The 12610-nt window shown below is 42.5% G+C and overlaps 1 protein-coding gene across 1 annotated transcript in view; it reads left to right on the forward strand.

Annotated features, from left to right (window-relative positions):
• Positions 1–7303, forward strand: part of LOC113087597 (high affinity immunoglobulin epsilon receptor subunit beta-like) — a 32155-nt gene extending 24852 nt beyond the window's left edge. Inside the window, exon 5 of the mRNA XM_026255595.1 lies at positions 6912–7303. Within this exon, the coding sequence (XP_026111380.1) occupies positions 6912–7303 (392 nt within the window). The remainder of the gene's footprint in view (positions 1–6911) is intronic.
• Positions 7304–12610: the final 5307 nt, after the last annotated feature.

The raw sequence follows: 12610 nt of genomic DNA on the forward strand, positions 1-12610 counted from the left end.
CTAATGCATAATTTGTATTATCAACATGAATATAGTAATCTCCCACGATTAGGCTTTTTTAACTGTAACCAAAAGGTCTGAGGGTAAATCTGCTAATTCTTTTAGGAATTCTTTATACGTATTGTAGCAGAAATGAGTCGAACCAGACAAATTAAAGAGTCTATCAGAGCTGTGTGCATTGAAACGAGAGCCGAACTCCTCAGGAAGTCATAAATCAGTTCTAGTGCCACAAGAACCAAGCAAGATAACCAACCAACCAACTTGTTCACACAACAGCTTTCAACATTAACACCAATAGAACAATTATTAACAATTTTAATTCGAAGAAGAGATTGTCAAATTTATTGTTCGTGATTGAAATGCAACGCTGGACATCACATGTAAACCCAGGAGATCAAGTTAAATACTTGCATTGACTTCCCCCACCCAGCAGAACCAGACTGAAATTCCTAAGGGGGAAGGGCTTTAAACCTTTGTCTTCACAGAAAAGTCCCTTTGCCAGAGAATGGCAAAGAAACTGCTTTTTGTACATTATATATGGACCAGAATGAACTCAAAAGGACTTATAAATTAATCATTCCATTGCTTAACTCCATATTCATTTATGTGTAACCCACACATTTGACTATCATGTATAATCACTTATTGTGTATGTCTTTTGATAACTATAGGATACATAGTCATGTCTAGTATTGATATAATCGAATTTTCTTGCTTGATATTGTCCTGACAATCATTTATTTGTAAAATATATCATAATCGTGTTATAGGAATCATGTCCAAAATTAGATCCTGCGAGGCAGGAACCACATGCTTGGTAAGATAAACAAATGATTTATGATACCCCCGAGCCAAGACCATATCTGATTGGTCAAGGCAACATTTGAGGGGTGGCCAAGCAGGAAGTTTAAATACTTTGGACACCATGAAATTTGGCTTTTAGTGTTGCTTTTAGTCCCTAGCTGCTGCCATTAGCCATGTCGGCTTTTAGTTCCAGCCTTGCTCGTGCTATCAGTCATGCTATTAGTCATGCCTGCTCTTAGCTTTTAGCTTGTAGCTTTGCTACCTAGCTTTAGCTTGTAGCATCTAGCCATGCGGTTAGTCATCATTGTTCTTTGAGCGTGGTTCCAGCGTGCCTGCCTGCTGCTACTATGCCACGATGAGAAGGAACACAACCTAGTCTCGTCAAACTTTATTTCTTTTCTTTTCCATTTGAGAGTTTCGTGTTCTGAGTTAAGTTTTGTAACGTCGAGTCTCCGACGCCTGACCTCGGATGCCCGTTCAACTTCGACCAGCGCACACGACTCTGCACTTTCAGCCAACGCCCAACAACCACGGGCTTCCCAAGACGTCCCTTCACTACTGAACTTCCAGCCAATCAACGACACCGGGATACCCCTTTCAACGGGAGTCCCTTTCACAGAAAACGAAGGCAACGTATCCCCAGATATTTGTTGTGCTGGTGTATCTAATATAATTTTAGTCACATTGAGGAACTCGATGCAAGGGCTAATAACGTGATTGATGGTTGTTCATGTCTATGCAATTTAACGTATTGCTGTAAACTTGGAATTCCATATTTCCATTCTCTTAAACTCATCTTTTCCTAACTTTCGATCTTCCTGCAACCTGTGTGAATATGTGAGTGCGTGCGTTTATGTGTTAGATTAGTTTATAGGTCTTAGATTTATCTAATAAAGCCTTATTCATATTGAAAAGAGAAGTATCTTGTATTTTGTGCTTACAAGCTAATGTCTTAAACTGCCGATCTTGTTACTGTGCTAATTGATAGTGTTTTCATTATAGTTTGGATATTAGTATCCAGCGCAGATTTGATGTTAAACTGCTCGTTCACTGAACCGCAGGCGCGTCTCCGTGAACAGCCGTGAAACAGTGATTCTGTTATTAAAATCTTAAATGATTCCCTTTGAGCTAAATTGACCTGTTTCCGTTACAGTATAAATGCACACACATTCGTTTCACTAATTTGTGAATTGAGTGTAGATTTCAAAAGACTTGATGTGAAACTTTGTGAACACTTCCTGTCTGTTGTACTGCAGAGTGGTTTGTGATTGTAGCTCCATGTAGCTTTGTTTTTTCAGTTGTGTCTTATTATTGTATTACTGTTGTTTAAACTACTAAAAAATATTTAAATTCTCTCCATATTTCTAATATTATCCACCAAAAAAATTTGACATTTTTCACTTTAAATTTAAATCTCTAGCACAGCACATTAGTCTGTTAGCTTGTCATTTGCAATTCCATTTGTGCTTCGTGTTTCCTACTGTTTCTCTATCTCTCGCTCCATTTCTTTTCTCTCTCAATCTGTTTTTCACAAATTCATCAATCAATTGTGTTATGTCCAGTGACGTATTCAATTGTGTTGTCTGTATTGTTGCATGGTTCTTTTGTTGTTTTCCTCTTGCTCCGTGTCTCCTGCTTCTCTGGCTCCTCCCACTCTTTCCACTCGGGCAGGTAGCTGATTGTCTTTTCCAGCTGCATCTACTTACCAACCGAAGGAGAAGCAGTATAAAAGCTAAGCAGGAAATACAGTAGATGAGAACTTTTCTCCAGAGCATGCCCTTTGTCCAGCCTGGTCTCGTGCAGTTTGTTGTAGCCTTTTGGGGTTCTGTGTTAGCCTGACTACGTCAGACTTCCTAGTTCCGCTCAATTTCGTTTTGCTTCTGTACTCAGTCTGATACAGCGTCAGAGCTTTCTGTTTGCCACCAGTCTGGAAACAGCCGGGCCAATCAACGAACAGAGGGCGGGCTGAGAGCCGTGACGTAGATGCGTAGATTAACTTCGCATAATCTGCAAAAGTCGTTTACAGCCATGTTCACTCCGGTATTTCGCTCGCATCATCATGTGTTTACAACAGGTTTACAGTGGAAGTCCAATAATCGATTTGAGTTTGATGCATGATGTCTGTGCTTCGATGCGGCTGTACAGGCGCATAACATACGTCATAACTAAACGTATCTGATTGGCTTACGGTAACCAATGATTTTAAACTTCAGACAAGCGCCCCCTATCGAGAGAGAAAACACTTCTCTATTGTGCCATTCCAGACTCTGTCTACGAAGCAAAGTGAAGTAGCAGAGTCTGGTATTACCAGGCTAGTTCTGTGTTGTAATCTTCATTAATCTGAACTGAAGTACTGTTGATTTAACTCTGTTGTTTGATTGTTACCATTTTTGGAAGCTGTAGGGAGATGGATGCCTTTTTTCTTTTGTCCTGTACATATTTTTCTCCTGGTTTGAGGATTAGATAGGGAGTGAGTGTATAACTTTGTTGTTGATTTTATTTTCATTTGACAGTTTTAGAAAGAATCTAATTTCCAGAATAGACACCCTTTTGTTTGTTATTTTGGCATTATTCCCACTCCTGAAGTGTTGCTTCCCTCTTAATGTTATTTATTTGAGAATTGTTAACTCCCAGAATTCACGAAGCTGTTAATAAACCTTTTTGACAGCGACGTTGTTGGTGTTGCTATGCAGTGGCAGGGACTTGGGTAAATGCTCTTCCCAAATACTTAATATTGTTACGTTACCGTTAAACCCCTAGACGCATAAGACGTAACATATTTTGGGGGCTCTTCCGGGATCGTCTCCATAAAGCTTGTGAGGTGGCAAAAGCTCAACTGGTGACCGCACAGTCCAAGATGTAGTTGTTTTATGACCAAACCAGTGTAAAACGTATCTTCCAACCTGGTGGTTTAGTTTTGCTTCCTGTTCCAGGCTCAGCGCTGCATGCTACGTTTACAGGCCCTTATGCCATTGATAAGAGACTTTCTGACACAGATTATGTGATCTCGACTCCAGATCGTAAGAGAAAGAGTAGAGTGTGTCATCTGAACATGTTAAAGGCTTATGTCACAAAAGAAACCTCCAAAGCTTGTGTTGACAATGTTACATCTGTAGTTGCTGCTACCGTGCTGTCTGCACCATATTATCCTGTGGAGGATAACCTGATTGTACATGAAGACCGAATGTCCTGTACACGTCTAGACAATTCAGCGGTCCTGAATGACTTGGATGCATATCTTGCTCATTTGCCAAATGACAAGCGAACAGATATCATTGAGTTAATGAGTAGATACCCTACCCTGTTCTCCGATATCCCCAGCCAGACTACCGTCCTCATGCATGATATTGATGTAGGTAGCTCTGCTCCTATAAAACAACACCCCTACCGTGTAAACCCTCATAAACGTGAGATAATGAAGTCAGAAGTTGAATACCTGCTGCAACATGGTTTTGCTAAGCCTAGCCAGAGCCCCTGGAGTTCCCCGTGCTTGCTCATTCCAAAGTCTAACTCAACCCATCGTTTTTGTACTGACTACCCCAAAGTGAATAGTATCACCAAGTCTGACTCTTTTCCTCTTTCCCGAATAGAGGATTGTGTTGATCGAGTCGGTTCTGCACATTACGTCACAAAGTTAGATCTCCTAAAAGGTTACTGGCAGGTGCCACTCACACCACGGGCCTCAGAAATATCCGCTTTCGTTACCCTGACAACTTTCTGCAGTACTCTGTTATGGCTTTCGGGATGCGAAATGCATCTGCGACCTTCCAGCGCTTAATGCAAAAGGTACTGTCGGGAGTAACCAATTGTGAGGCCTACTTGGATGATGTGGTGGTCTATTCTGCTAGTTGGGAGGACCATCTGAATAGTCTAAATCAATTTTTCTGTAGGTTATCTGGGGCATCATTGACCTTGAACTTGACTAAGTGCGAGTTTGGTAAGGCCATAGTTACTTACCTTGGTAAGAAGGTTGGCCAAGGGCAGGTGAGGCCAATTGAAGAAAAGGTTGCTGCCATACTTAATTTCCCCACTCCTACTAACAAAAAGGAATTGAGAAGATATTTAGGTATGGCTGGTTACTACAGGGGGTTCTGTAAAAACGTTGTTTCTGTGGTTGCTCCATTGACAGATCTACTTAGTACCTCTAGGAAATTTGTGTGGAGTCCAACATGTAACTGTGCATTCAGTGCTGTTAAAGACTTGTTGTGCCATGCCCCCATTCTTTCTGCTCCAAATTTTGGGTTGCGCTTCAAATTGCAGGTGGATGCTAGTTCCTCTGGGGCAGGGGCTGTACTACTGCAAGACGATCTAACTGGTTTAGAACATCCTGTGAGTTATTTCTCCAAGAAATTTACCAAGTGTCAACAACAGTACAGTACAATTGAGAAAGAGGCCTTGGCCTTACTGTCAGCGTTGCAGCACTTTGAGGTCTACCTGGGGGGTAGTTGTACTCCAGTGGTAGTATAAACTGATCATAATCCCCTAGTATTCCTGAGTGAAAGTGAAAGTGACATTCAGCCAAGTATGGTGGCCCATACTCAGAATTTGTGCTCTGCATTTAACCCATCCGAAATGCACACACACAGAGCAGTGAACACACACACACACACTGTGAGCACACACCCGGAGCAGTGGGCAGCCATTTATGCTGCGGCGCCCGGGGAGCAGTTGGGGTTTCGATGCCTTGCTCAAGGGCACCTAAGTCATTGTATTGAAGGTGGAGAGAAGGTGGAGAGAGAGCTGTTCATGCACTACCACCACCCACAATTCCATCCGGCCCGAGACTCGAACTCACAACCCTTCGATTGGGAGTCCGACGCTCTAACCATTAGGCCAAGACTTCCCAATGATGCGGTGGTCCTTGATCATCCAGGAATATAACCTCGAGATTCAAAATCAAAAAGGTACAGAGAACGTGGTAGCTGATGCACTGTCTAGTAAATTCGTGTGTTATAATGAGAGGATTCGTGAGCACGCAAATTTCAGCACTGCATTGCTCAACGCTGCAGACAAGTTATAGCAGAAATAGAAACTCTGCATGTCAAGTCAAGTCACCTTTATTTATATGGCACTTTAAACAAAATACATTGGGTCAAAGCAATTGAACAACATTCATTAAGAAAACGGTGTAAATAATGCAAAAATACAGTTAAAGTCAATTCATCATTGAATTCAGTGATGTCATCTCGGTTCAGTTTAAATAGTGTCTGTGCTTTAATTTGCAAATAAGTCAACGATATCGCTGTAAATGAAGTGACTCCCAACTAAGCAAGCCAGAGGCGACAGCAGCAAGGAATCAAAACTCCATCAGTGAGAGAATGCATAGACCCTCTGATCTGGATACAGACTGGATCTGGTGGCTACGGTGTCCTCGGAATAAGAGAATAACAGACTAATATTAGTGTAGATGCCATTCTTCTAATGATGTAGCAAGCACATCGGGTGTTACGGAAAGTGTTTCCGGTTCTGGTTTACCTAATTAATTCAGCCTAAAAATCCTTTAACAGATTTTGATATTATGTACAGTTGTAGACTTGAACCAGTTAATCGCTTACATTTTATATTAATTAATGCAAACAAACCAGATCTGCCGCTAGCAGTCAAACTGCCAAAAGAACATATTATGCACTTTTACTATTATAAAACCATGGTTCAGTTTTTATGATGGCTGGTGTACTGTAAATCTCTGAACACGTCCAGTGTGTGCATTCCATAAATACCCTGTGTCCGGAAATCTCTGTGCATCTCAAGTGTGTGGTAATGTGGGACTCAGCACACTTGCCTCGGAAATTTTCATACATGGGTACGAAAATACACGAGAACCTTAAGTTTCACTGAAATTCCCCATGTCAGATTTATCCTGGAAATTCCTCTTTTCACGCATTGAAAGCTGTTCAGTACAAACACACCCGAGATGAGCAGGAAAAATACTGCAAAATTGCAGAAACTGGGGTGACGTCGAGTCTCGCAATGTGTATGCATAGTCATCTTGTTCTGTATCCTGCCATCTTGGTCTATATAATGATTTATTGGATGGTTGCCCTGCGAGCTTAAAGGCATCATGTGATGTCATTTCAATTTTTTCTTTCTCTTTGGGGTGTTACAAGCTCTTCAGAGACCCAAGTGCTATCGCTGCGGTGAAGATGGGCATTTTGCCAACAAGTTTACCTCTCCCGAGAACTATCCCAAAGTTATTCTGAAACTGCTGCAAGCTCAAATAAAGTCCAAGCAGAACCACAAATCTGATAACGAAACAAGAACCAAGCCCACAAATGCAAGTGTCAAGAGAAGCTCGGTAAATGTACAGACCAACAGTTTGCCCAGGGGACTCGTGGGACTGCCTTCCACTGCTCAATTCAGGATCAATGGCAACCCCTGCACTGCGCTGATGGACAGTGGATCTCAAGTTACCATCAACTTGGACAGCTGGTATGCCAAACACCTGTCACACATCCAGTTAAACTTTGTTGATCAGTCTAGCCATATGGGACCTAAGTGAGTCAGAGAGCAGTTACCCATACAAAGGTTACATTTAGGTTGAGTCCAGGAGCTGCCACAAAAATCCAACAAAGTTAAGTCTGTTACTGTCCTGACCCTGGTGTACCCTGGTCCACGTTGCTCTGAAACTATACCTGTCCTGATCGGCACAAATGTCATGGGGGTTCAGCCCTTCAAGTCCAGAATAAAGAAAGAAGAACTGGTGAACGTCAACTCAGTCAAAATCCAAGTTCAAGAGAAAAAACACCCATTCCTGCAGGGATGTCCATAAAAGGCAACAAAGACTTGCCTGTGGCTGAAGTTAAGTGGTCTGGGCCTGGTCCTCTCAGCGTCCCTCCTGGCACTGAATACGTTGCTATCTGCAAAGTTAAAGAGAAACAAGACATCAGAGACAGCATACTTGAATGATCATTGAACTAGCCCACTCACCTGCTCTTCCTCCAAGTGTACTTGTCCAGCCAACTGTTTTGTTCTTTAAGATGCTAGATCCTAACAACTTCCTGGTGCTCCTGCGTAGTGAGTCTCTAAAGCAAACTGCCATTCCAATTGGCACTGACGTCGCTGACATTGTGACAGATGCACCAAACCCTAAAGCCGAATCTGTTCCAGCTATGGATCCTTCTCTGTTTGACTTCAGTGAGTCACCCATCAACAAAGAGTGAAAAGAGAGGCTGAGTCAATAGCTTGCCAAACACTCCCATGCATTCTCTATTGAAGATTGGGATATCGGTTTGGCTAAAAGGGTAGAACATCACATCCGCTTTACCAATAATACTCCCTTCAAAGAGAGATCATTGTTTTTGGCAAGTCTCTGGGGGAGAATGAGCAAAGACTCCCCAAAGTCACCGCTCGTCTTGAAGAAGCTGCACTCAAGTTGGCCCTCAACAAGTCCCAGTTCTGTCGCACACAAGTCACCTATGTTGGGCACATCGTCTCTGAGCATGGAATCGCCACAGACCCGGACAAATTGAAGCTGTGACACAGTGGAAGCAGTCAACGACCTTCCTTCTCTGCAGTCATTCCTGGGGTTCTGCGGCTACTACCGCAGGTTTATAGAAAACTCCTCCATCATCGTACGACCACTTACAGAGCTGTGCAAAAGGTATCCTCCCAACCAAAAGAAGCGAAAGTCTACGTCTTCATCAGGCAAGACCTACTACAAAGTCAATGAGCCTTTTGGTGACCGGTGGGACCAGTCATGTTCAGAGGCATTACAAAATATCATCCACTGCCTCACAAACACATTTTCTGGCCCCACCAAGCCTTACATACTTCACACTGATGCCAGTTTTCATGGACTCAGCACTGTCCTCAACCAAGAGTACCCTGAGGGCTTAAGACCTGTTGCTTTCGGAAGCTGCAAGCTGAGTGCCTCTGAAAAGAACTATCCAGTGCACAAGCTCGAGGTTTTGGCACTTAAGTGGGCAGTTATGGACAAGTTCCACGACTACTTGTATGGAGCCCCGTTTACAGTGAGTACCGATAACAACCCCCTAACTTATATTCTCACAACTGCCAAACTCAATGGGACAGGGCACTGCATGCTCTCAGCACTCGCCACATACCATTTCGCACTGCAGTACAGGCTTGACAGCAGCAACATCATCGCCAATGCCCTGTCACGCAACTCTCTTCCAACCACAGAAGAAGGCTGGCAGAGTGTACCAACTGAAAGTGTTCAAGCTCTGTGCAAGCACATCAAGTGCCATGAAACTCAGACAGAGTCCACAACTATTGCTGAGTTACTTAGAGTGTCACCTGATGGCATACCAGATTGTTTTCCCTTGCCAGTTCAGTTGGATCTCGGTTCTCTGAGTCAGCTAAATCACCAAGACCTGGTTCCCGCTCAAGATGTTGACTCCACTATCGCTTCAGTCAAACAGTCACTTCATGGTGGTCCATCATTCCCCAACCCCGACAATCCAACTTCTGTCCTGTTGAACAAAGAAGCAAGCAAGCTGTTCATTCAAAACAATCTGCTCTACAGAAAGGTTGAGAAAAATGGAACTGAGGTAAAGCAGCTGGTACTGCCCAGAGAGTATGTCCCGATGGTCCTGAGATCTCTGCATGATGAGTCTGGTCACTTGGGCATGGGCAAGACCATTGAACTTATCAGAAATCGGTTCTATTGGCTGCAAATGGGAGTTGAGGTTGAGCAGTACATCAAGAACTGCGGCAGATGCATCACTCGCAAAACCCTTCCTCAGAGAGCTGCTCCCTTAAAACAGATCACCAGTCAAAGCTCTCTAGACCTCGTCTGAATCGATTTTCTGTCACTTGAGCCAGACTCCCGGGGTTTCACCAACATCCTTGTAGTGGCAGACCACTTTACTCGATACGTTCAAGCTTTTCAAGCCAAAGACCAGAAGGTGGTCACCGTTGCCAAGATACTGTGTGTACACTACTTTGTACGGACTTCCTGCCCGCATACATTTGGATCAAGGCCGCGATTTTGAATGAAAACTGATCCAAGACCTACTGATGATGTTGGGTATTTGTAAGTCAGGAAAATCGCCTTACTACCCTCAGGGAGATCCGCAACCAGAAAGATTTAGCCGTACGCTCTTGTCAATGCTTGGCACACTGTTCTCAAAACAACACAACTGGTTATTCACCTTACCTGCTAAGTTCGGCAGAGAAGTTCGCTTACCAGTAGACATCTGTTTTGGCGTGACCGATGACAACCAAAAGACAAAGTCCTACCATCAGTATGTTGCTTAGCTCAAGAAAGATCTCCAAAGAGCCTACAGTCTTGCAACAGAATCATCAGACAAGAACCACCAAAGAAACAAAAAAGCACATGACAAACACGTCAAAGAACATGTCCTTGACAAAGGCGAAAGGGTGCTGCTGAGAAACTTTGGGGTCACAGGCAAGCACAAATTGAAATGCAAGTGGCGATCCTCACCATATATTGTTATGGAGAAGCTTACCCAACTTACCTGTCTACAAGATCAAGCCAGAGAGAGACATGGGAGCAGAAAAGACTATTCATTGTAATCATCTGTTACCCATTGGTTATCTTGTGAGAATCCCTGTTGACATGTCCAGAACTGACCACAAAGCAATCCAAGCCAATCATCAACGAACCTGAAAGACAAGCTCAAGACCTGGCTGACATAGAGCCAGTGGTCAATAATCTTCCATACATGCATCCCAACTCTGATCCAGAAGTCAACGTTCTAGAAGAGGGAGCAGCCATCAACCCCAATCGGACACTCAAGCTGGGATTCAACAAATTCAAAAAGAGTCACACATCCTTCGAGTCACCACTTGTTCTAATCTGGCCTTTACCCTTGACTTTAAGACTATTAGAGTCCTCTAAGGTTTATTTTGAGGGCATCAAAATTGTCTAGAAGTGGGAGGGAGTAGCCCAATGGTAAATTTGGGTATAATAATTTAATTGAAGACTGGAAAAATATTGCCTGGTCTGATGAGTCTCGATTTCTGTTGAGACATTCAGAAGGTAGAGTCAGAATTTGTCGTAAACAGATTGAGAACATGGATCCATCATGCCTTCTTTACCACTGTGCAGGCTGGTGGTGGTGGTGTAATGGTGCGGGGGATGTTTTCTTGGCACACTTTAGGCCCCTTAGTGCCAATTTGGCATAGTTTATATGCCGCGGCCTACCTGAGCATTGTTTCTGACCATGACCATCCCTTTATGACCACCATGTACCCATCCTCTGATGGCTACATCCAGTAGGATAATGCACCATGTCACAAAGCTTGAATCATTTCAAATTGGTTTCTTGAACATGACAATGAGTTCACTGTACTAAAATGCCCCCCACAGTCACCAGATCTCAACCCAACAGAGCATCTTTGGGATGTGGTGGAATGGGAGCTTCATGCCCTGGATGTGCATCCCACAAATCTCCATCAACTGCAAGATGCTATCCTATCAATATGGGCCAACATTTCTAAAGAATGCTTTCAGCACCTTGTTGAATGAATGGCACGTAGAATTAAGGCAGTTCTGAAGGCGAAAGGGGCTCAAACACAGTATTAGTATGGTGTTCCTAATAATCCTTTAGGTGAGTGTACATTATGTGGGATTTTACCTTAACCTGGATGAATTTTGAGATTTTAAGTTTTCAGTCGATATATAATTTCTGATGATTTCTAAAATATGATAGAGAAAAAAGCAACAAAGAAATCTTTTATTAAACAAAGGTCAAAACTCAGTTATAATTTAGATTTTTGAGGATGCACTCTTGTCATAAATTAATCGATTAATTTTCCTACATAATTTTTAACAAAAGAAATATTGTTAAAATAAATATTTGGGAGTCTTAGACCTTTCCAACGATATATAGTTCCTCAAGATTAGATTAGATTTAATTGTAATATAGTGAAGTAAATGTAGGCATCCCACAGAAGGGACGGGTAACAGTTAACAGGTTAAACAAATCATCTGCGGGCGGCAGATCATTTGCCAATCCCTGCTCAAACTTTGGAACAATCTACTTAACATTGTTAGGGAGACATATGGTGGACAGATGGTGGGTCAGCATCTAAAGGCAGCCTTGGATCTACAGCCCTGGATGTCAGAGGATACCATGTCAACCAGATGAGCCCCAGAGATAGATCCCCTGCAAAGACCTTGTCAACTAGGTGGTCATCAGGACAAGACCACGGGAACCAGACAAGTCCTCTGCACAATCTGACCTTTGTTGCAACCTGGAATCATATCAGGTTCCTTTCTCCATTTGTGTTACTGATGGAGATTTGATTCCTTGCCACTGTCACCTTTGGCTTGCTTTGTTGGGGATGCTTTGATTTCTGTCAATATTGTTGGCTTGATTGCACAGACACTTTTGGAGGAGAGCTGGAGTTCATTCTTTGTACCCTGCTAACTCAGTTAGCTGGATTTGATTGTTGACGATTTTGCTTGATCTTGGATTCACTTAATCATCAATAAACTAACCTTAGCTGAAAAACTTTTGATTGGATCTTGATTTCCTGTTATTATCCTCTATTCTTGAATGTCTTTTGATTTTAACCAAAAAAAAAAAAAAAAAAAAAAAAAAAGGGATTCCAACAGAGTTTAACCATTTGTTTTACTGTTATAACATTCAACTGTGGGACCAATGTCTGGAATCAAAAAGTTGATGCTATTGTTGGTTAAAACCAGGTTGATTTTAGTAAACAAGAAGCCTTCCCTGGGCATGAAAAACAACATTAACAACAACAACAACAAATCACATTAATGGTAAGTAATAAGAGGTAAATTCATCCTCTGCATCTGATCTCAGTATCCTCACAGCTACCTGCCTCTAGTGACAAACGTTTTACTAAAAAAAGT

Source organism: Carassius auratus, chromosome 5 (genome assembly GCF_003368295.1).
Source record: "Carassius auratus strain Wakin chromosome 5, ASM336829v1, whole genome shotgun sequence".
Taxonomy (NCBI): Eukaryota; Metazoa; Chordata; class Actinopteri; order Cypriniformes; family Cyprinidae; genus Carassius; species Carassius auratus.